The sequence below is a fragment of the Zootoca vivipara genome, chromosome 2 (genome assembly GCF_963506605.1).
Source record: "Zootoca vivipara chromosome 2, rZooViv1.1, whole genome shotgun sequence".
NCBI classification, from domain to species: domain Eukaryota; kingdom Metazoa; phylum Chordata; class Lepidosauria; order Squamata; family Lacertidae; genus Zootoca; species Zootoca vivipara.
The window spans coordinates 58,615,450-58,636,398 of record NC_083277.1 but is presented as its reverse complement, the minus strand read 5'-3'; the positions used below and the strand labels follow the sequence as shown (position 1 = coordinate 58,636,398).

The following is a 20,949-nucleotide window of genomic DNA, read 5'->3' as shown; positions in this document are numbered from 1 at the left end:
TCAAGAAAAACAACAATTGATAGGTTGCTTCCAGGTGACTTTTTTTTTGCTGAGCGTTCATCCTGCAAAAGTCACATCTACACCATACAGGGGTGCCAACTTGAATGAAATATTGGGAGGGGTAGTAAGCACTGGCCCATATAATCAGTCGCAAGATGCAGCACACAGAAACCATTTGAATGGCAATACCCATTAACTTTGGTGGGGCATGGCCCCCTCAAATATTTTATCGGCCCCTAGGAGTTGGCTCCTATGGCACCATACAATTAAAGCACATGGCTTCCCCCAAGGAATCCTGGGAAAGCATAGTTAATCCCTCAAAGATATACAATTCCCAGCACTCTTAATTAACTACATTTCTAGAAGGAAAGCACTGGTTTTTTCACACTTTCCTATGTGTTTTTCATCATTTTCTATACTGCAAGACGTCCAGGGAGAGCCAGTGTGGTGTAGTGGTTAAGAGCGGTGGACATGTAATCTGGTGAACCGGGTTCGAGTCTCCGCTCCTTCACATGCAGCTGCTGGGTGACCTTGGGCTAGTCACATTTCTTTGAAGTCTCTCAGCCCCTCTCACCTCACAGAGTGTTTGTTGTGGGAGAGGAAGGGAAAGGAAAATGTTAGCCACTTTGAGACTCCTTTGAGTAGTGATAAAGCGGGATATCAAATCCAAACGCTTCTTCTTCTTCTTCTTTGTTTTTGTTTTTTCCGAAACAGATTTGTTGGCAATATCCACTGTAATTGCAAAACTGCTTTGTTTCTTGGTCATATCACAGCCCCCCAAAACTCTCAACCACTCACTATTTGTGTGAGTTGAGGGAGAGGCCACCCACCTGACATTTCCCACCGAACCCCTTAATCCCTTTTAATGGCTCATGACCCAGCTGATCAGGAAGCTAGCTTGGTTAGTTTTTAACACTTGCTAGATTCAGGGATTTGAGGAGTCTGGCAACCAGCTTAACACTCCAAACTCATAACAATATTGGCAGCAGCCAGTTTTCTTATGTGAAGGAGCAGGAGAAAGGGTAAGAAAATGTTGACTTAAGGAAATGGGTGGAGGCTGGGGAAAAACGTGGCTGACCAAAGGGCTGTGTTTGTGAACGTGTGTGGGAAAGAATTTGCTGTATGATGATTGATACTGGAAGCTTAATGTTTTCCTCCAACTGAAAACCACAGTAGCTCTAAGGATACAAAGGCAGCCGAGCCTGAAATACAAAGGAATTACACAGCATATACAATGATGGGAACATGCAGAGGGAACACACCTGAACCAACCAGTCAGTATGCCAGCTCTCCGGTGCCAAAGTCTACAAAATGGTTCATTAATGAACTGTATAAATAAAATGAGATTATGTATTTGTCAAATACCAGTTAAACCTTGGAATGAAGCTACATTGCACAAAGCTGTATTTACAGGGACAAGGAAGAGTATAGATAACATTTGTTTTTGTGAGGAGAAATCTTTAAAATAATAATGGAAAAAATCATTCCTACCAGCTGATTATGTAGGAAGAAATTTAATTTCTCTATGCTACCTTTCTGAGTAAGCCAGCAATGCAGAAAGAATATATCTTCTCCCCATCCCCAGCCCCTTGGCCAGTGGGGAGAGGGGTCAGCTATGCCTGAGGTTTCTGGAGTCATGCTGGAAGAAAGAGGTTGCTGGAAACAACATCTCTAAGGATCTGATAATGCTGGTGGTTCTCCTAAAAATGGAGAGCAGTGAATTTTGGACACCTTTGGATTTAGCCTGTGGTACCTCAGGTTAAGAACTTAATTCATTCCGGAGGTCCGTTCTTAACCTGAAACTGTTCTTAACCTGAGGTACCACTTTAGCTAATGGGGCCTCCCGCTGCTGCCACACCACCACTGCACGATTTCTGTTCTCATACTGAAGCAAAGTTCTTAACCCAAGGTACTGTTTCTGGGTTAGTGGAGTCTGTAACCTGAAGCGTCTGTAACCCGAGGTACTATCTTCTTCTTCACCTATGCCCACTTTGCCAAAACAGTCTGCCAGTCATACATGGAAGCCCACCTGTGGCTCATTAAAATTCCTAGTTTAGCTTGTTACCTGGGACTTCATAAACAAGCAGATTGTGAAGCTGAAGCACACACAGCTAACAGGCAGTGTTCAGCTTAGGCAGGGTCCATGTGTGCCACACACACACTAAGGCCTAAAATGTTTCATATTGCCTGCATGTATTGAAAAGTTAGAACTTGGAGGTTCAGCATGCAGACAGAAAAGCTGAAGCCAATGACGGGATGACTGTGATCACCAGGGGGAAAATTGGATTATATTATATGTTTGGGGGTGAAAAGGGTCTGAGCCTGTAGCCTATCCAATGATTCCCTCCCCTCATTTTCAGTGGCTTTCAGGTGTCCTATTTGAATAATTTCCCCGAGACCTTTCCTTAATTCATGTTGTGGATTTGATGGGGTTACACATCACCTTTCTTCATGAAGCTCAATATAATCAATTGCTAATTAATCAAAAGAAGATCATAACTTCTAAAATACAACCAATTTCATGAAAAATAGCCATTGAGTTTGCTTCAAGAAATTTTATTATGGAACAAGCAAACAGAGGGGAAAGTAAAGAACTGTCAAAAATCATAAAAGTTAAAATTGTGCATAGAGTGGGTTGTCTGTAAATGACAGCAGAGCAGTAGCAAAATCTTGGAGCAAAATCTGAATTTGAGATCATTGTTCACACAAAACAAAATTTAAAGGCTGTTATCTAATGTTACTCTGCTGATGGAAGACTCTTTGATCCAACATTGTGGAATGGGAGGGGAGGAGATGTTTTAAGATTCAGACTCCACCTTGCAGCCTTTTTGCTACCTCTCCTAACCTCCTGGAGCAGGTGTGTGTGTGTGTGTGTGTGTGTGTGTGTGTGTGTGTGTGTGATGGGAGTTGCAAGGTGTGTGATGGGAGGTTGAAAAAAATTTGCATTCATTTCCTGTTTTGCTGATGGAAGCCTCTACTGGGTTAAAGAGCCTTCTGTCATTGGAAAGGCACCATTAAATACAACTCAAATTGTAATGTTGGATGGTCAGAAAGTACACAAGTTAGCATTTGGAAACCAATATTTTGAACAAGTATCTTTGACTAGGATCCAAAGAGGTCAGCATGTGTATGCAGAGCATTTCTCTCTGTGTACATGACATTCCTGATGGTATTTTCTGGAAGTAGATTTTTATACTCTAGTGAGATTATAATGACCCTCAATCACCTTTTTGGGGAGCCGGGGAGACTGTAGTTGGTTGAGAGTCTGAAAAGCCCCCATATACAGATGTAAGATAACACGTGAATCCTTGGATTCTAGTCTTCTTTCATTATTGCTGCTTGCATAGTTGATCTATGAGGGTCTGGTGGGTGAATGGTCCTGAGATGTAGCAGAGAGATTAGACTAGGAGCTCCCATCCATTGTTATATGATTATATGATTCCTGGATAATCAGTCAGCACTTAATATTCTCTGAAATGCTGGAAGGTAAGAATCTCCTCATTATTTCTACAAAGAAAGAAAGAAAAGCTCATCATTAGTCACTTTCTTCATTTCACTGGTAGAAGAGAAAGCTGAGAGGTTTTTCTACCTGAGCTATCTAGATGGATTGCACTGGATTTTTTTTATATAACAAAAGATGCAAGGAATAAAGTATGGAGTCCATTAATTACACTTGCTGAAACTTTGCTCTGTACAGTTAAAAGAAGTCTTCCCTTTGAATTCACAAAACAGTAATTCTACCATCATGATAAAGCAGTTATTTTGACATTTTTTATTTTTATTTTTTACCCATAATCTTTTAAACATTTTTGCTTACCCTCTTGCAAGCTCCATAATGCATCCTGCCAACATTGTCATCAGTTTCTCTGAAAAAACAAGAGAGAAGGAATGTGGAACTCAACTAGTAAACACATTTTTTTATATTCTGCTGGTTAAAAAAGACTTTAAATATGAATACTGTGGTGGGGTGAGGTAGTGTTGTAGGATCTACTTTCTTTTTAAAATACATCCTACACCTACGAGAACCAAGTGTAAAACAGTGTATGTCGGGGAAACAGTCATCTTACACAGAAATCCACTCCTGGTTTTCTCCTCCCCAAGCTTTCCTCGTCTTCCAGAAGTCTAAGAGCAGGGGGAGCATTTTTGTTGTTCTGTTGGGACTCCTGATCCTTATTGAGGGAGGATGTATTGATGTATTACAAGTCACTTAGAGATCCACCAGTAGATCCTAATCAATCTTTTGCCTACCCAGGTGTAGACTTCAACTAAGGCCCCAATAGAACCTTTCCCATATTTATTTTCTGATCCTAAGACATTATCATGTTGTTTCTCAGTTTACCCATTAATAATCTGCTTCCAATGTTTCCTCTAGGATTTCATGATGTTGTCTCCTGCTACACCCTATCATTTTTACCCTGCTGAACCCTCTGAAGTCTTCCAGTACACATACTGCCATCATGCAGTCCAGAAGGGGATAAAAAGAGAGGAGGAGGAGACGGCCATTTCTATTGCATTTTATTACTCCTCCTCCATATTCTTTGTTACCCAAAGATGAGCATTCTATTTATCCATTACACTTACAGGTTGTGCTGGCAAATCTTGCATTCACTGGTATAAGTTCTGCCATCTGTGCCACAGATTTGGAGAAAGATGCTTGGGCAAGCTAGTGTCATGCCACCAGGTCTCAGAACCCTTAGATATCTTTCACAATTGACCTGTAAAAGAAATATTTCATCAGCTGATCTTTTTTTTTTATCCTAGCAGCTTCACTCTTTCATCTTCTAGAGCATGGGTAGGCAAACTAAGGCCTGGATCCAGCCCAATCGCCTTCTCAATCCAGCCTGTGGACGCTCTGGGAATCAGCGTGTTTTTACATGAGTAGAATGTACTTTAATAGTAGAGATGTATTTAAAACACATCTCTGGGTTATTTGTGGGGCATAGGAATTCGTTCATATATTTTTTCAAAATATAGTCCGGCCCCCCACGAGGTCTGAGGGACAGTGGACAGGCCTCCTGCTGAAAAAGTTTGCTGACCCCTGTTAAATCTGGAGCCTCTGGGATAAACGAGGGTTGTATCTGAGTCTTTCCATTTATACATAACTATGGTGTTCAGCAATATAGCCTAGCTCTTCCATGGCAAGATGCATATGATTCTATGGAACAGTTTGATGGGGCTTTGTTGCAGGATGGTTTTAGGTGGTTCTAGTTGGTGGTCCAGGACAGAGGCCACCACAAAAGAGAGCTGCCTCATTTTATACATCTGTGAATTAGGAGAACCAGGCATATGCAAATTTGCTAATTTCAGTTTCTCTCTCATTTCCTCCCCCCCAATCTTAAATTAAGTTCTCCATATTTCTGCATCAAGTTGTGGGTTTATCCTCACACAAAAAAATCCAGCATTTTCATGCAAAATTCACACAATAGACATTTCCCCCCTTCACTTTTGATGAATATATACAGTACATCTTTGCAGGCAACTTTCCTTAATATAATGCACTTTTATGTTATTTCCACTCCTATATGCATTTTAATGCACAAATTTCCCTAAAATATGCATTCTTGTACACAGTTTGGGTTGCAGAACAACATTGCAAAATTTGGGGAAGTGTGAATTTCTAATGCTAGCCATGTTTTTGGGTCACTTACTGCTGTGAGAACTGTGAATTAGATAGTTTTTTGGTCTACTCACAATTTCTACAAAGATATCACAGTGAAATGAACCTCGCGAGTGTCAGAAACATGAACTATTATTTTTTCAAAGTGTGTGCAGCTCTTTGTTCCATGCTAATATCTGTGAAATATTTCCTCATCCTCCTACTTCTTCCCCCCTTTTAGCTATAATAAATTCATCCAAGCATGTTTAGGTTTTTGGAGAAAATTATAGATATATAATAAGAAAAGAAGAGTCATTCCATTGTCTGGAGAGGTCACTTCCTAGCTCGCATGGAAAAGCTGTTTTCAACAGAAGCACATAGCTGTATTGAGGCAGCACCAAGTGTTGAAATGTTGCTCCCCAAACAAATTTTGTGTCTGGGGCAACTGCTCCTGTGCCCCACCCCATGCTATACTCAGGGCCGGCTCTATGGGCAGGCTGGGTGGTGCAGGGCGCCGGGTCGGCAGGGGGGTGCTGCGTGGCGAAGCCGCGTGGAAACCACCAGCCACGGGAAGAAACGGGGCGGGGCGGGGGCGCCCGACCTGCTTAAGACGGCCCTGGCTATGCTACTGACTGGAGGAGCGCTGGGAGTGGGGGGGGGTTGTTGAGAAGCCTTATAAAGTCTGCAAAGCATTTGATTGCAGAGCAAGGCATTCATACAACTGCCACAAAACATGTAAAGCACAATAAAAGGAAAAAGGAAAAGGAACGCACCTCACTTCCACTGTCACTGTCAACACCTAAGATAAAAATCACACATGAACACAAAAAAATACACAGTTAAGAGCAAAGCAGTCATTGAAGGAAACTGAGTTCAAGTTGTTAATTACCAAGTCTGCAACCTTATAAATGAAGGAGAGTAAGCCCCACTGAGCTCAGTCAAACTTCCTTCTGAGTAGATATGGAAAAGATTTCACTGTAAAGGTAGTTGAAGTTTCCTGGAAAATGATTTCTGCACCCTGCACCGCGTGCTGCCGCATCTGTTTTACCCTTTTGCAGAATTGTATCAGCTTGTAGAATTGCTTAGAGATTTTTTAAAAAACATTAAGCAGGTTATTAATGCTTTTAAATGAAGGAATGAAGGAATGAATTTGCCTGCACTTCTGCCAGAGTATTTTACATTAAACTCCTAAGCACAGTATACTATACTGTTTTCTGTGGACTTTAATTCTATGTGAGCATGCTTCTAGATCACAGCCTAAGGCAAAAAGGAATGGCAACACTAACTTTTGTGTTTGTTTGTTTGTTTTTGTATTGCCACTGTCCTAGGCAGATCACACTCTTCTCTGACCCATGTTGTAAAGGAAAGGATGCAAAGTAACAGACAAATAGTGCTTCCAAATCAGAATTTCTTTATTGGCTTCTTGTGCCATTAGCTAACACAAAAGGGGCATCACATGGCACATAATAGGATATGGGGATGTTGGCACTAAATAGGATCAAGCAGGAAAGAAGAAACCCCACATTTGTGGGCTAAAGTTTACATTGCAGAGTTTTCTGTAACATTTTCCCATCCTTTTTTTAAAAAACAAAAAGCAGTCCCTGGAGATGACCATTAGTACAGGCAGAGAAAGTTCAAATACCGAATTATATTGTTATAATGGGGCTATTATTGGATTGTAATTGAAAACTAATTAAATGATTACCAAAAAAAAGGGGGGGGAGGAATGGCAGAGAAAGGTAGGTGGAAAGAGTCCCATTCTCTCAAAATCATTGTCCCTCATAGTTAGTTTTCTCTCCACGGGTGAAAAGAAATTGGCACATCCAAATTTTATAAACTCTTGATGGGAGATGGAGTATTCATCCTATTTCATGATCCCCACTCCCACTAGAATCTTCTCTTTTGAGAAGATTCTAGGGAACCAGTAGACACAATCCAGTGATGTCTGGCTTGCAATCCCATTGAATATTGCATAACAATGTGCAATCCCATTGATTTCTCTCCCTTTTTTCAGTTGATGAATGAGAGATGTTTTTGCACCCATTGTGTGGGTCTGAAATGCAACTTCTGATCTACCAAAAGGTGCTTACCTGAGAAGAAACAAAGAGCCAGCGAGAGTACTACAAATACACCAACTATCTTCATGGTGGAGGCAGTTATTCAACTGTACATCCAGTCCCAGGAAAGGAGATAGTTCCAGTAAGGCAACTGGGTATTTATATGCATGTGTGCAGATCCAGAATGCAGATTCTAATCTAAAGCAACCCTCCCAGTCTTTTGTTGTTGCAAACAAATGGAAATATTTGTTGAGGTCGGCAGTAACCCACAGGTTGAAATTCTCTGTCAGTAAGAATGAAAAGGCATGAAAGCAGAAAAAACATTTGAGCTGCTCCAATGGTTGTGTTAATCAAACTGCAGCTTCCGGTATCTGTAGGTCTTGGGGGCAATAGCAACTCATCAAGCGAAAGCTCCAACTAGGGTTGAGGGACATGTTCCATTCAGTTTGCATGTAAAGGCAAGCACATCTAAGCCACACTTTGCAAAGCAAGATTTGAGCCAAAAAACAGGCATCTTTTGAAATTCACCCTTCTCAGAATTTTTCAGGGCAGTTCTGCAGCCAAGTAATGTGTATAAAAAACCCATGTTAGGGTAAAGTGCGCATCTAAAATCACATAGTCATGAAAATGCTGGGGCAATTGCATACGAAAGTATGCATTTCTGGACAAATTCACACTAAAATGCTGGCAATTTTTCATGCAGACATTTTCTTTGAAACGTGTGTGGACAACTGATTTTCAGAGTGGGAAAAAGAGGAAGCTGAGAGGAAGCAAAATGGACCTATTTATTCATCTCTACCTCTGGAACATTAATTAAAAAAAGGGGGCTTGTAAGCTTTTTAAAAAATGCAGAATTCAGTAATTTGAAGATTGCAGTCTGCAGGCAGCTCTTGGAGGCCCGCAAAGAAACCCTTCGGGGGATGTTGCAGTGCAAAAAGTTTGCTCCTGCTTTTTTACTGCATTTATTTTTGAGTTAAATTGAATAACTTCAGTGGAGCCCCAGTGCAAATCAGAAATGGGCACTGTGTTATCAGGTGCAGATTGCCCAATGCAGCAGCATCCTTTATTTCAACGTGACACCAATTATATTGATACCATTGATCATGGAATCCTCTTGGATTGGGGGCACTGTATTAAAGGGGCTCCAATTCTGTCTTCAAGACTTAGTCCAGAGAGTAGCACCGATAGTGTTTTTGAGCCCCTTGGGGGCTATGTTATGGGGTGCTGGAATGGATCTTATTTCCAGTGCTACTTAATGTCAATCGCTGGAAGAGGGCATTAGGATTTTCAGGGCCAGGTGCCATCAGTCTGCCGATGACACTCAGCTCTACTTCTCCATTAAATCTGAATCTGGAGAAGCCGTGCAGTCCCTGGGCAATTTTCTGGATACTGTGATGAAATGGATGAATAAAATCAAGCAGAGCTTGAATCCTGGCAAGACAGAGGCACTGTGGGTAAGTAGTTGTCATGTCCATTGGGACACTCCCCATGAAGGAGTAGGCCTGGAGTTTGGGTGTTGCTTCTGTGTCATGGGACGCTCAGGTAGCCTCAGTGGCTAGAATTGCCTTTTACCAACTGTGGCCTACTCAGATGTTTAGAAAGTTGGTAGGAATTTTTATTTGTTTTAGTTTACTTTACTGCAGTTTTAACCTTCTGTATGTTTTATACTACATTTGTAATTTTTGGTGTGTGATAATTTTATTGTTTTCCCTTTTTTGTAAACTTCTTTGAGGTTTTTCTACCATCAAGCAATATATACATTTTACGAAATAAATAAATAAATAAATAAATAAATAAATATAACAGATCATAGAGAAATTCATTGGTGAGTTCACATTCTGAAGGAAACAAGTTTGTATATCCAGATGAAGATCTGGCCACTCCAAACTAAACAATCAGCTATCCTGTCCTCCAGAAAGGATCTGTCATCTTCCCTCGCTCCTCCTTGTGGCCATGAATTCAAACCATGAATGGCTATGGCATATATAGCAAGCAAGCAAGCACAGTAGCAGACATCTGTCATGTGTCAGTTAAAGAACTAAAGGATTCATTTGGTCTGTGCAGTTTCTAAGCTTTGGTGACATCAGTTATCATCTTTCTCCAGTGCTTTATTTGCTGTTCTCAGGTCAACACAGTTGTGGTATAAGAGATATAACAATGGTCTCCTTCAAGTGGAAGATAGTCCTTCAAGTTCAGATAGACAAGTTTGTCCTCTCCTGGAGGAACTGAAATCAGATGGTGTGATTTGAAGGTAAAACAATTATTTGGTTTAGATATTTGCCAAGGGTATGTCATGAGCACCTGCCACATTACTTCTTATTGTCATAAATTCTGAACTTTCAACTAGGAAAGAAAATGGATTCCTTGTAGGTTAGATTATAATAAATCTTCTGAATTGGTTACAAAGGTCATTTGGAGTTATCCTGAGCAAAACACTGGAATACATAGCTCTTTTACTCTGATGATCATGAAAAAGGAAATTAAACTGCTGAACCAGATAAACACATATTATATCAGTCTTCCTCAACCTGGTGTCCTCTGGATGCTTAGGGACTACAAATCCCATAAGCTCCTACCATTGGCTGAGATTGATGGGGAAGGAATCCAGCAACATTTAGAGGTCCACGGGTTTCCCATCCCTGATCTCACACACTCCACTTAGAAGTAATTTTCATTGCCAATAACATCCCATGTTGCTGTATTACAACTTCCATAATCTCATGCTAACTGAGGTTGATGGGAGCTGGAGTCAAACAGTATCTGGTGGGCTCCAGAGACCTGGGGATAACTGAAATTTGGGAGATGAGGTGCTTGGGAGACAGCAGGCATACAGATGGGTTTTCCTTCTTTCAGGACCCCCCCCCCAATGTGTTCTTTCTTTTTCTTAAACAAATGGTCTGATTACCAGAGCTAGGAAGCAGCAATTGCACCATTGTTGTAGTTATGACTACCACTGTGTAGATCCCGATTTACCACCTTTCCATCCCTGATCTATTAATATGAGTCTGTTACCTAACATTGGGGTGTGTTAGGGGAGGGGTACTACCTTTTGTGGGGGACACGTCGTGCTCCTTCTGGGTTAGTTTGGTGAACTAGCTCTCACCTGCAGCTCATTGAAGCTGTCAACGTGCAACAGTGGCCACACCCTGGGAAATGGCTTTGACTGGCTGGCTAAACCAGGTGAGGGTAGCCAATGGGTCTCAAACCCTCGGTGTGGTAGGAGCTTCCCCTGCATGTGAAGACAGGCTCCAGCGGATTGAGCAGATGAGAGTAATATAGTGGATCCAACCATCAAGAAGGAGGTTTCTGCATTTACTGTAAAGGTTAGTGAGGGGCAGATGGTGCTTGTCCACCTGGGAAGGTTGTCCATCTAGGAGAAGGAAAACTCTGATCTTAAACCTCTGCTCCTTTGCAGCATATCTTTGGGAGAAGAAAAGTCTAAGAAAAGTCTAAGGACTATGCCCTACAGAAATCCGGAGCGGAGTCCCTAAAATGGTTGGATGGTGCCTTGTACGCCTCAACCAGCAACTCCTGCAGCCAAGCTGGTGCCAAACATATTTATCTACTTTCCTTTGGACCACATCAGGGAGCATGAGGGTCTTGTCGTCTATGCAGCCCAGGACTTCCATAAACACTGCCCAGGTCATGTTGGTGCTGCTGATGCAGCGGTTTAACTTCAGCCCCAGAGACACACTCCATTGTCTCTTGAGACAGTTGGATACCAACAACAGCCAATCTAGAATAGGAATGTGGAGAGTTTGGGATCTGTTGATATTCTAGTTCAGGTATCCCTAAACTTGGCCCTCCAGATGTTTTGGGACTACAGTTCCCATCATCCCTGACCACTGGTCCTGTTAGGGATGATGGGAGTTGTAGTACCAAAACATCTGGCGGGTCGAGTTTGGGGATGCCTGCTCTAGTTGCTATCCAATGCAACAGGAAGGATTTCTGACTTCCAGTTGTTTTAACAATTGCAACAAAATGACTTCCCCCACAGCCACTATACAGTACAGTACTGCTGAAATGAAGGAAACTGAGAGTGTGGGGAGGAAACAGAAAGGACTGTGAATGCGGTTCATTTATGAGGCTCAAAACAAACTGCTGGGTGCAGGATTCTTTCACTTTAAGTGTATGGTATGTCTTTTGTACCTGGCTTTGAGTGAATTTGAGGGTCCCAGTAATAAATAACAGTTATAGATTCCACAGAGCTGAAGCCTCTTCGGTGGTGACCTAAACAGGAATGGAAGAATCTCTCCATTTCAGTTCCTTTTTACATACAACTCTCCACATTTCTACAGCAATTTGCTAATTTATATATTTATTAATCCTTATGAAGATTTGCCAACACTTTCGTGAGATTTGCACCTACTTTATTTTAAAGTGTTGACTAACATACATATCTTTGCAAGCTCTTCATTCTGTTTATGAAGATATTTATTTTCATGTACATTTTTCATGAATATATGCATGTTCATGCCCATTTTCTTTTGTTGGAGAGCTATGTCACAAAGTTTGGAGAGGTGAGAATTTCAAAGGATAGCTGTCTTTTGGTTTGAGAATGGGAACTGGGTTGTTTCTCATTAAAATGCAAACAAAACCAAATTTCTCCCCATTCCCTAGACCCAGGCAAATATACAGTCTAATTATAGATCTGCTGGTTACATTAATGAGCATAATAACCAGGAGGGAAAACATGACTTCCTCCCCTCCTTAATTTATCTTAGTGTATGTCAGTAAAAAACCTGAGCTGTGCAGAGTCTTCTAAAATAAATGATTTGTAATAGTGTTCCTCCATTATGATACTTTCAATATCTTCTTTCCACTCAGCAACAGTTTTATCTATTTTTAGGTTTTGGGTTTATTTCCTACATTTATATCCTGACTCTTCATATATAATTTCAAGGCAGCATACTATGTCTTCGTGGATACTTGGTATCCATGCACTTAAAGCAATTGAACAGTTAATGACGCAATACACAACTTCAATAAGCATCTGAACAAGAACACTTAAAAGTATTTGAACACATACACCGATAAGATAAGAAAACTATTTAGAGCACTACTTTGACTGCCAGTGCCTTAGCTGGAGACCAGCAGCCATGTTCATCACATCAGCTGAGAAATATAAAGGATGCACAAGTTCTCTGCCAAAATATACAAAGAAGGCTGTCACAAGAGGGATTATTTACAGTCCCCATCACAGTTAAAGGAAATTAAATCACAATGTTCTGCCAATATAACTTCATATCACGCACACGCACACACTCAGTATGAACTAAGGGAATATTTGCTTTGAGGCACCACCATAAATTAAACAACAGCATGCCTAAATCTCACGGCTTTCACCACAATTTCCCAACATAGCCAGCTCAGAAACTGAACTGTACAGTCTTCAAAATATCAGTAGTGTGTTAGATGCAATGTTCCATACAAGTTCCATACAATGGAGACTTAGACTGTGGAGGCAAGAAGAGATACAACTGCCCAGTATTCTGTACTGCAGCAATTCCTGCTTGCCAGTCAACTTTGCTTATCCTATGGCATGAGTGATGTATCTTCCCTCCTCTCTAACACCTTCTTCATCTCCTTGGAGGTTTCTACTACTGTGGTTGAGAAAGCTGGGGCAGGGAGCAAAAGGATCAAAAAAAGAAAAGTTAAAGAGAACAAAACAGGGTAGGGTGGGGGGATGATTTCCTGCCTCCTATGTTTTTGGAATCTAGATCCAAAAATGCACTAAAGATGTTAATAGTGATCAACCTGCCATTGTTAGAGAGTAGGGGCCTCAGACCTGGGTTTTGGCTATCCTGCTCCTTTTTTATCTTTTTTTCTGAAGGATTTACTTTTAAAGGAGCTTTCCCTCTGAGAGTCAGCTGAAATTTGCATCTACATATAGAAATTAGTTTATGCACATTTTACACACATTTGCATCATGGGCTTGTGCCCTGGGTCTTTTAAGGACCAAGCAAGGACTTGTTTTTCTACCTAAAATATACCAGATCAGTGTTTTTATATTACAGTGGTTATTATTACTACTACTACTACTACTACTACTACTATTAAAAAATCTACCTCTATTTTCAAAAACATCAAAAAACAAATATTATTTTACATACACATATTTTGGAAGAAAATATCTACAGTCATACCTCAGTTTAAGTACGCCTCGGTTTGAGTATTTTCAGTTTAAGTACTCTGCGGACCTGTCTGGAACGGATTAATCCACTTTCCATTACTTTCAGTGGGAAAGTTCGCTTCAGGTTAAGTACGCTTCAGGTTAAGTACTCCACGGACCGTCTGGAACAGATTAATCCACTTTCCATTATTTTCAGTGGGAAAGTTCACTTCAGGTTAAGTACGCTTCAGGTTAAGTACAGACTTCCGGAACCAATTGTGTTTGTAAACTGAGGTACCACTGTACATATAATATTGAATTTCAGAGCTGGAGGGAAATGGAGAATAATAATGAAGAATAAACCATAAGCTGTATGTTGCCCTTCTTAGTCTAATGAAGTTTTAGGGAAGTTTAGGGAAGTTTTTAATCTGTGGTATTTTAATGTATTTTGGTATTGTTGGAAGCCGCCCAGAGTGGTGGGGGAAACCCAGCCAGATGGGCGGGGTATAAATAATAAAATAATAATAATAATGAATATAGAGCAGCCTTTGCCAATCTGGTACCTTCCAGATGTTTTGGACTACAAGTCCTGTCAGATGCAACCAGTATCTGGAGGGCACCAGGTTGGCAAAGGCCGCCATAGTGTCAATGGTTACATGTGCATAAATGACTGGGCAAAAAGTGATACACGCCATTTTACCAGACCTATCCAGAAGCCAAATTTGAATACCAAAGACTCGCTCCAACTACCGGCCCAACATCTCAGCTGGGGGAAAAATACACAGCTGCCACAGTTAACAGAGTGATTTACAATGATGTGGTTGAAGTGAAAGGGAAATAGAGTGGAGAAATGCAGCAGGCTCTAGCCAAAATGGCCAGAAAAAGACATAGGTAAATTACCCTCAGTTCCCCACTCAACCACACACATACTCAATAGCTTAATACAGCATCGTTGCACACCTAACCAATGCCGGTGTCAGCATACCGTAATTCTGTTTTGGAATGGTGTGATGTCCTCAAAAGAGCAACGCAACATCACAACTTTTACACTGCAATTCTGCACATCAGAAGTTAGTCTCAGTGAAGTCTGTGGGACTTACTCCTAGATAAGTGTGTACAGGACTGCACCATCAATGAGGCATCCACCTCTCCACCCCTCTTCCCCCCTCCCCTTTTCAACCCTATGAGCTTGCCCATTGTTTACTGTTGCTGATTTTGACAAACAAAATAGAGCGTTAAGTGGAATTGTACAGTTTATATTAGGGTTTGCAGCCACATTGCCAACTTAGGGAGCCGCCCTATGCCCACCTGGAGCTTGGTTGAGGAGGCCATAGAAATATGGCACGAGTGCTACTCCCCCAGTGGAAAGGGAGCACACCATACCAAGTCAGATGCCTGCAAATGTTAAGTGTTTTGCAACTAACACTTAAGACTTGGCAGAAGCCATATATGAATAAATGTACCTACTTAGACCTCACAACAACCTTGTGGGGCGGGTACGTCTGGATTTTTGCTATGGGTAAAAAAAACAAAAATGGAGAAGTACTCAAGTCACAAAGTATACTGTATCTGTAGTTGGTATCATGCCGGATGTAAGGGGGAGAGAGTATAGAGAACCTCCCCCTCTCATCAGGAGCAGTTCCTCCCCAAGCAGCCATGAAAGCGCGGGGTCTGAAGGGGCTAGTCAGGAAGCGGAGAGAGAGTGACAGGTCTCTGGCAGCATGGGAGAGCCCCTGCTCCACAGGCGGGAAGAGAGAGAGGCGGAAAGGGGGGACAGGGAAAAGACGGAGCGTAGACCCTTTCCCCCGGCACTGGAATTAAGGAGGAGGAGAAATGGGAGGAGATTCACTGTCCCGAGGCTATTATGTTGGTCGAAATCGCGCAAAGGGGCAGTGCTGGATTCTGGATCGGAATGAGCAGACATGCATCCAACAGCTCGTTACACTGTAAATAGAGTGCACCAATAAAGACTGTTAAAAGACAAGCATGTGGAAAGTCGTTACTCTAGAGTAGTCACAACAACCCTGACACCTGATAATTAGATATGGCCACTCAAGATTTTAGTGTGCTAACGGATGCTATTAAGGGATCTGGGCATCTCTTTATTTGTTAAGTAAAACCCTCATTGGGTTTAAGCACACTAAAATTTGAATCAAATCAAGGTTAAAAAGTCAATCTACTGGAAGATCCATCAACTAACTTACCCGTTGTTCCTACTGAGAAAATATAGGGCAAAAAGAAGGTTCTTAACATTCAATATATTCTTAAACATGGCCAAAGGGAATGATTGGCAGAGATCATCTTAGGTTTTATTTATTTATTTATTGAAGAAACTCAATGAGATTGGTGGAGGTGAGAAAATGTTCTGGAGTGTCCATGGAAGAGGGAAGAATGAAACTCAATAAGGAAGCAAATGGAAGAGATCGTCTGATGACTGGGTCATCAAGGTCTGTCACCCTGTCCCTATGCACAGCAGTGCAGAGTTGTTGCCCATGTACTATAGACATGGGATGGCTCCTTGAATATAATATGAAGGCAGGTTTTGCAACACTTGGGAATGCAGCAGTTTCCTTGATTCTGAATGCCAATTCTTCCATCACTTGCTCTGGGGAAAACAGAATGAATTTAGTCTGAGGTTCTGAGAGGACAAAATCTCTCTAAATAAAACTTTAGGAAGTTTACTATTAGGATAACAAACTTTACTAGGTATGTACTTAGGTAAATCCAGCGCTTTTTTCCTTTAAAAAAAATGTTTAGGGGTACTCTCATTTTGACTCAAGAAAACCACCATTTTATAGTTCAAATCAGGAAAAATAAATACAGTAAATGACAAAAGTACAAAGATTCACAAAATGTTTAGGGGTATCCCTGCATACCCCCAGAAAAAAGCACTGGGTAAATCACTTTGATATGAAATCTATGCTATCTGTTGCTTGCATTGTGGAGCAGACTGTCTTGCAAAGGTTTCACAATTTCAAGAGGCTGAACATTGCCGGTTGAAACATGCCAATGATCTTTGAACTTTACACAGCATTATTTTCTAATAGTAATTTTTTTTTCTGCAAAGTATATTGACAGTTCACAATTGTTCGCAGAGAAATTTTGTTTAAGAAAATAATTAACATTTATTTGTAAAAATTAAAAGTAAGCCACATCCCTAAATTCTCTGGGGCAATAGGAATACATATTTAATACTATGATAACCTAGGGGCTCTAAAAACACACACACCAAAAATGCAAGGCTTGGATGAGGTGGATCAATTTGATATCTGAAAGTCAATAAAATGGCAAATTTTCAGTTATCAGTACACATAAATTTCTAATATTGTCTGCAGAGAGAGGGATATTCTCTGGGAGACACATGGAACTGCCACAGTTATTTCCAAAGTGGCCATCATTTCTGTATGTCGAAAAAGAAGCCCCCTCATAAGTTCCTAAATTCTTGCATGTTGAGCAGAGTTCTTGGGTTCTCTGACTCTGTAAATTTGGTCCTGGAATAATAATAATAATAATAATAATAATAATAATAATAATAATAATAATAATAATAACAATAATTTATTTATAGCCCGCCCATCTGGCTGGGTTTCCCCAGCCACTCTGGGCGGCTTCCAACAGAAAAATAAAACACAGTAATCTATTAAACATTAAAAGCCTCCCTGAACAGGGCTGCCTTCAGATGTCTTATAAAAGTCTGGTAGTTGTTTTCCTCTTTGACATCTGTTGGGAGGGCGTTCCACAGGGCAGGCGCCACCACCGAGAAGGCCCTCTGCCTAGTTCCCTGCAACTTGGCTTCTCGCAACGAGGGAACCGCCAGAAGGCCCTCGGTGCTGGACCTCAGTGTCTGGGCAGAGTGATGGAGGTGGAGACGCTCCTTCAGGTAGCATCTGAAATGATGTTTGACTGAGGCTTACCCCTAAGTAAAGAGACAAGTGGTTGGAGACTTGGTGCTTTGGATCAAGCTATCACAAAAAGCCAACGTGAAATTTCTTGTTCTGTATTATGGCAACATGGAGTTTCAAAGCCACTGCTCTCCTGCTGACACTAATACAGGCGCCACATTTGCTGGGTAGTACTACAGTAATGGGTGAAAGGGAGTGAAGCCAAGAGAGTTTCGCATGCCTAAGGCCATCTAATGAGTTCATGGCAAGAACCTCTTGATTGGACAGTCTCTTAACCACTGCAACAAGATTAAGCTCTCCTCATCATTTTTATACTTGTGTTGATATTATTTGTTGTTAGCCGCCCTGAGCCCGGTCTTGACTGGGAAGGGCGGAGTATAAATAAAATAATAATAATAATAATAATAATAATAATAATAATAATAATAATAATTACCACCACCATTCCCAATCCTCTATTGTGCCAGCCTGCCCTTACTCTACATTCCCATTATTTGAGCAACTGTGAGATTAGAGACATGCATGTACTGGGTGTACATCTGGTTCCTTCCTTAGACTGCGAGTCACCCAAAAATTGCTACAGGTTTTTCTGCAGTGTCCGGTTGTTGTAATAGCCCTCATCTCCCTCATTATAGCCATGTGACTTTGGCTTCTTCTTACCTTTGTCACGCTTTCTTCCTAAAGCTTTCTGGCAACCTGAACGCCTTTATATCTGGGAAGAGAGTCATAGTGAGAGGGTGGTGTTACACATCTGAAGGCCCAGGTGTGTCAAAATGACATCAACTGGGGTGTGTGCGTCAAAGCAAGAATCCTGACACAAGGGCGGAAGGGGTAGGACAGAAACTGACCCAGCGCTGAGAGGACCAGTTCACAGTTTACACAATTGCTAACCTCTCCCCCCCTCTTCAGTTTTATGGCTACAATAAATGGGATGATGAAGAGTTACTATTATAAACTTTTCTGGTGTCCAGTGTCAATCTATGTATAGTAAGAGCAGAACAAACCTTAGAGCATGGTCCAATATTTTTTATACCAATTTCAGATTTCGTTTTTCTAAAAAAAGGGAGAGAGAATTGATTAGTGTGAACACAAATACAGCCCTAATAACTTCGCTGGTAGAAAGGCCTTCATAGTAAGGTCACAGAACATTTCACAGATTAGATGTGATGCTAAAAATAATTCAGAATATAATCTGCTGCAAAGGTTGAGAAAGAGTTTGTTTTCTGTCTCAGTATAAACATTGCCATTAGATCTGTTGCTGATGGTTCTCTTAGCTCCTTTTTAAGCATTGCATAGAAACATATTTTACGAATCAGGATACCTTAAGAAGCACCACACATTTTCCTTCACCTGGAAAATGCAACAGTTCTGATGAAAATAGCCCACTTTGAGTTCATTGTAATCCCCACAATTCTGTTGAAAGTAAAAATGGAATGGTTCCGCTATGAATGTGTGTGCAGAGTTAAGAGGATCCTTCGCTGCTGGCCACTTCAGTGCACGAGAACCCCTGGTTTAATTAATGAAAAAGCTGTATGCCTTTCAATATTATTATGGGCATGGTAGGCTTGGTTTACTCACAGGATTCTGTCACAGAGCATGCACTCACTGCCGTATGTCTCGCCATCTGTTCCACACACCTCCTGGCTTCTCCTCTTGCAAAGGACTTTCCCTCTGGTTTGGGGGTATTGACTGCAGTCAGCCTAACGAAACAGCAGCAAAAATACTAGAATGGACACTTGGAGAAGACAACTGGACTCAGCCATCACCTCCCAGGTTGCCATATCTGATTAACCTTATATTTTGATAAAGTTTGGAAGAAACAATGATAAACTGATATTTGGCAGATCTGGAAACCTAAGGTGGCACCTGACAAAGTCATACTCAGAACGGACCCAGTTAGTTTTGACTAACTTAACTCCATTGATTTCAATGGGCTTACTCTGAGAATCACTTAGTCAGACACCATTCCTTTAGTAGTTCCATTTGAGCCAACAGATCATTAATGCTAGCCCTGCCCTCAAACTATTCAGAGTCTTACCTTTACATGACCAGCTTGACATTCACCTTCATTCTTTAGTGTAAGGGTATCTTCAGCTTTCCTAGAAATAGAAAAATAAATGTTATATGGTGCTCCCCTATCACTCTTCTAAAGTGAGTAAACCCTATGGTCAACTTATGGTAGACTGTGTACAGAACAGATATAAGACAAGATATAGACAGAAGGTACAAAATGGTCATGTTTGGGAGAGGATTCACATGATGGCTCAGCCAAGGCATTCCAAAGCAGGGTAAGACACTGTTGGTTTAGGACAGGCTTCCTCAACCTCAGCCCTCCAGATGTTTTTGGCCTACAACTCCCATCATCCCTAGCTAACAGGACCAGTGGTCAGGGATGATGGGAATTGTAGCCTCAGAGCATCTGGAGGGCCGAGGTTCAGGAAGCCTGGTTTAGGATATATTTGAATTGAAGATGGAACCCTTAACAACGGCACAGCCTGGCTGACTGCTGGTGCCAGATCTAACCACACCAAGCCCCACTCCCCAAACTGCACCCACCCTGCTTTATGTTGCATTATGCGCTATATTGTATTTATTGTGTGTTTCAGCTGCTCCTCCAGTGGCATACAAACAATAATTGAACAACATTAAAATCAGCAAAATGACAAGCAAAACAATCCTCGGCATTACTCAGTGTGTCATGCTACCTAACTGCTATGCTGCTTCCAAGTATTGAGAGAACTGCTTGAGGATCTTTTCACATGACTATCAAGGGTATAATAATAATAATAATAATAATAATAATAATAATAATAATAATAATAATATATACCCCGCCCATCTGGCTGGGTTTCCCCAGCCACTCTGGGCAACTTCCAACAAAATATTAAAATACAATAGTCCGTAAAACATTAAAAGCTTCCCTAAACAGGGCTGCCTTCAGGTGTCTTCTAAAAGTTTTTCTCTTTGGCATCTGGTGGGAGGGCGTTCCACAGGGTGGGTGCCACTACTGAGAAGGCCCTTTGCCTGGTTCCCTGTAACTTGGCTTCTCGCAATGAGGGAACTGCCAGAAGGCCCTCGGCACTGGACCTCAGTGCCCGGGGGGAACGATGGGGGTGGAGACGCTCCTTCGGGTATACTGGACCAAGGCAGTTTAGGACTTTAAAGGTCAGCACCAACACTTTGAATTGTGCTCAGAAACATACTGGGAGCCAATGTAAGTATTTCAAGACTGGTGTTATGTGGTCTCGGCGGCCGCTCCCAGTCACCAGTCTAGCTGCTGCA

The 20,949-nt window shown here is 41.4% G+C and overlaps 2 protein-coding genes across 3 annotated transcripts in view; both read right to left on the bottom strand.

Moving 5' to 3' along the window:
• Positions 1–2,540: 2,540 nt before the first annotated feature.
• On the bottom strand, positions 2,541–7,927 carry LOC118080477 (ovomucoid). Its single transcript, XM_035105781.2, has 5 exons — positions 7,687–7,927; positions 6,370–6,395; positions 4,582–4,715; positions 3,818–3,866; positions 2,541–3,507 (listed from the first exon to the last, which is right to left on the bottom strand). Exons 1-5 carry the CDS (start codon positions 7,739–7,741, stop codon positions 3,502–3,504), a joined length of 270 nt encoding a protein of 89 aa, XP_034961672.1. The 5' UTR covers positions 7,742–7,927; the 3' UTR covers positions 2,541–3,501.
• Positions 7,928–16,067: 8,140 nt separating this feature from the next.
• LOC118080482 (serine protease inhibitor Kazal-type 5) overlaps positions 16,068–20,949 on the bottom strand; it is a 30,983-nt gene continuing 26,101 nt past the window's right edge. For both annotated transcript variants that reach the window (XM_035105785.2, XM_035105787.2), the window contains 5 exons: positions 19,706–19,766; positions 19,246–19,367; positions 18,672–18,720; positions 18,328–18,379; positions 16,068–16,370 (listed from right to left, as the gene is read on the bottom strand). In XM_035105785.2, coding sequence (XP_034961676.1) covers positions 18,374–18,379; positions 18,672–18,720; positions 19,246–19,367; positions 19,706–19,766 — 238 coding nt within the window. In that variant the 3' untranslated portion in view covers positions 16,068–16,370; positions 18,328–18,373. The remainder of the gene's footprint in view (positions 16,371–18,327; positions 18,380–18,671; positions 18,721–19,245; positions 19,368–19,705; positions 19,767–20,949) is intronic.

Coding starts and splice junctions, on each gene's coding strand:
- LOC118080477 (XM_035105781.2), bottom strand. CDS start 7,741: ATGAAGATAGTTGGTGTATTTGTAGTACTCTCGCTGGCTCTTTGTTTC. Junction 4,716..6,369: donor ACAGTGACAGTGGAAGTGAG/GTGCGTTCCTTT, acceptor TTTCTTTTACAG/GTCAATTGTGAAAGATATCT. Junction 3,867..4,581: donor AAGATTTGCCAGCACAACCT/GTAAGTGTAATG, acceptor TTGTTTTTTCAG/AGAAACTGATGACAATGTTG.